Raw genomic sequence first — 3,585 nt, 5'->3', positions numbered from 1 at the left:
AGATTTAGAAAAAATGCCTTTGGGTTTTTTTTTTTTTTGGCAATAGAACATATGCAATGTTATTTTGGACGCCACTGATTTTCACTGTATGAACAAACACAGTTGAAACATTCTTCAAAATATCTTCTTTTGAAAAAAATTATAATAAATGAATACTTGATCATTAAATTAGTAAATTAATTATCATTATTTATTGTGCACATACTTTCTGAATGCCTCTGAGTTTCCACAGTAACACTAAAGCTGTTGCAGGTGCGTAGGACAGTGTTTTTTTCCACCGTATGTTTTTTGTTTTCTGCTTTTAGCATATAAAAGTGCAACTTTGGTTTCATCCAAGCCGTGCAGCAGATGTTTGGTATCTCCTCAGACCTTGGTGGAGTAATAAAGGAACAATAATCTACGGGGAAGTTGTGGCCTAATGGTTAGAGAGTCGGACTCGTAACCCAAAGGTTGCGGGTTCGAGTCTCGTACCGGCAGGGATTGTAGGTGGGGGAAGTGAATGTACAGCGCTCTCTCCCACCTTCAATATCACGACTGAGGTGCCCTTGAGCAAGGCACCCCAACTGCTCCCCAGGCGCCGCAGCAAAAAAAAGGCTGCCCACTGCTCCGGGTGTGTGTTCACGGTGTGTGTGTGTTCACTGCTGTGTGTGTGCACTTTGGATGGGATAAATGCAGAGCACTAATTCCGAGTATGGGTCACCATACTTGGTCACATGTCACGTCACTTTCACACAAACAGAACTGCTTTTTTAATACGATTAAGATATGAAGATATCAGCTTTGACTTAAGGCATAACGGCTGAGTAAACAGTCAGTACCTCATTTGGAATTCAAAAAAAGCGGGAAATCTGATTGTTGCTTGTTGATACTCAAGGGTGTGTTTTTTTTTTGTGCAATATGATTCTGTAACTGCACAGTAATACATGATTCCTGTATGAACATGAGGCAATATATAATAATACACAGTCTTGATTACAGATTATTTCTACACTGGATACAAACAAACATACCTTATTCTGAGGGAAACTCTAATCTGTTACCAGGAGAATTTGAAATAAAATATTATGTAAAATACTACAGATATGTCTGGAAGCGGATATTTTAAGGTGTGCTTATCTGTGCCATAGGCTTGTGCGAATATTGACACACGTTATTAGCATCTGGTGTGTTTTGTGTGTGTGTGTGTGTAACTGTGTGCAGTTTGTTTCCTCCATTTTGGCAAGAGGGAGTGTTTGTCACTGCCAACAAGCCATTCAGAGGCCTGCATGGGTGACAGAGGCGGATTGGCATGGTGACGTGTTATGACAGACGGCCAGCTTTGAGCGACCAGGCTGTTAGTGTAGCTGTAAACCAAACACAGACATGCTGACTGCTGTATAAACACAGAGAAAGATAAGAAAGATTGATGATAAATATATATCTTGAGAGAGACACACACATATACACACTAAGCACATATTCCTATAAATCCCTTTAGTTCAACGCATGTATTATGCAGTGCAGCTCCATTTAAACAATGGCTGGTTGTGCTTGAGGGCCACATTTCTCCTCTTCCTGCCTGAAGATCTCTGTCTTAGATAGGTCACATTGCATCTATTCCATGTGGTCCTCCTGTCAGCCCCTTCCTTATAGTCTCTAGGTATAACACAGTGCTTTCACTATTTTTGCATCATGAAGAACACATACTGTGCATAGTATGAGAACTTTCTGTATGCATGGGAAGCCTGGGTGACCTACAATATTTGACAAAATGTGCCACATACAACCTGATCACATTGCGTAGGATATAGTGTTCCAGAATACAATATGCTTGACTTGACTTTACATTTAACTACAATACAGCCAGGCAATGACAAATAAACCATAAATAATAGTGATTTTGTTTGTTTAAGTTTTATGAATGGGCTGGCAAACTTCAAATTTTTTATTAAATAATAATTAATTAAAATAATAAAATAATGATTGATTACAAAATCTAAATAATTGACCATTAAATGAATTCATGAATTTATACTATCTACATTATAAAAAAATTAAATCCTAAAATATATAAATCTATTGTATTTAAATGAACCAATATTAATGTAGGATCATTCAATTATATATTTCCTATTATCTATCTTGTTTTACAAAGTATTGTTTTGGCTTTTTTGGCACTTTTATTTAAAGAAAACTGCAATAGTGATGGTAAAATACACGAGCCGGATTTCAGCTCATGCCCACATTGTGCACTTAATTTAATAACCACAAGGCCATGGCTCTGACAATATACAATACAAAAAAAAAAAAAGTGTGCGGTTATACTGCATGGCCTGCAGTAGCAAGTGTGTTAGTATTCTATTCCAAACACACCCTCTTTGGTGCATCTTATAGTTTTTTCTTATGTGTCTCATGACAGTAGCACCAGGGTTTGCGAGGATGTGAAGGCCTTGAAAAGGCTTTAGACAGAAATATTTGATTTGATATGTTGTGTTGGGACTGGAGAGCTTTATTCATATTGCTCTGTTATAAAATGTGCTTTTCATCAGATAGAGCACATGAAGAGACAAGCATGGATGGAATCATCAATACGGAATTATCACATTTAATCCTTTGCAACATGCTGTATCTATTTGTCATGAGTGCATATTGTGTGGTATTTTTCAAACCATGATGCCCCTCATCAATATTCTTAAGTCTCAAGTCTTCATCATTAATCTCTCACAGTTCCCTTTTGACAACAATAATGAAAGGATCGGTGTAACGCCAGCTGTAGCTCCATCTTATCAGTTATTGCTCGTGTAACTCAAGCCCAACAGGTGTCTTTGTTCAAATAATGCATGAGTTGTTCACTCCATTACATTTTATGTTGGAACAACATGAGGGTTAGTAAATGATGACTGAATTTTTAAGTCGTTATTGTCTTGTTCTGAGAGTATAAAGTTTACACACCTGTATATGCATCTATATATGCATCTGTTTTTTCTTCCAGAGCTTGCAGAATAAAATGACCACCAGGCGGTGAGAAATGAGTGTGTGTTGACTTTCTTCATGAGGGCTGAGAGATGACCATGAACAGCCGCTGGTCCTTCAACACCCTGGCCGTCATCTTTATCCTGCTGTCCACTGCAGGTAAGCCCAGATCAAACAAGTATTGCATATGAATATTATTTCCATGCAGGTTTACGTTTTACATTAGAACTCGGTCAGGCACATGCCCTCAGAAGTCATGACTTGGATTTAATGCTGACTGAGTCACAATTTTAAGGATCTGACTTGGCAGAAACTCTAATTCAATTTTGACTTTCTCACAGTTACTGATAACTGCATTTCGACTGATTACTCAACATGAGTTATTTAAAGGGGTCATATTATGCTTTTTTAAAGATCATTATTTGGTGTATTTGGTGTAACAGAATATGTTGACATGCTTTAATGTTCAAAAAACACATTATTTTTCAAATATTGTACATTATTGTAGGTCCTCTATGCCCCGCCTCTCTCAAACGCATCGTTTTCAACAAAGCCCCCTCCTTTGACAAGCGCAGTCTGCTCTGATTGACCAGCTGACCCAGTGCATTGTGACTGGCCGAACACCACAAGCAC

General features: G+C 37.9%; 1 protein-coding gene across 3 annotated transcripts in view; it reads left to right on the top strand.

Moving 5' to 3' along the window:
* The window catches only part of LOC107729866 (uncharacterized protein KIAA1644 homolog), a 39,263-nt gene that overhangs the window by 6,613 nt on the left and 29,065 nt on the right, over window positions 1-3,585 (top strand). For 2 of the 3 annotated variants that reach the window (XM_016540586.1, XM_016540583.1), the window contains exon 2: window positions 2,972-3,111. In XM_016540586.1, coding sequence (XP_016396072.1) covers window positions 3,045-3,111 — 67 coding nt within the window. In that variant the 5' untranslated portion in view covers window positions 2,972-3,044. Of the gene's footprint in view, window positions 1-2,937; window positions 3,112-3,585 lie in introns of those variants that run through there. The other variant, XM_016540585.1, reaches the window with a different exon arrangement.

The sequence above is a fragment of the Sinocyclocheilus rhinocerous genome, unplaced genomic scaffold (assembly GCF_001515625.1).
Source record: "Sinocyclocheilus rhinocerous isolate Xijiao unplaced genomic scaffold, SAMN03320098_v1.1 scaffold848, whole genome shotgun sequence".
NCBI classification, from domain to species: domain Eukaryota; kingdom Metazoa; phylum Chordata; class Actinopteri; order Cypriniformes; family Cyprinidae; genus Sinocyclocheilus; species Sinocyclocheilus rhinocerous.
The sequence above is the reverse complement of the archived record's forward strand: the minus strand, read 5'-3'. Positions and strand labels throughout refer to the sequence as shown.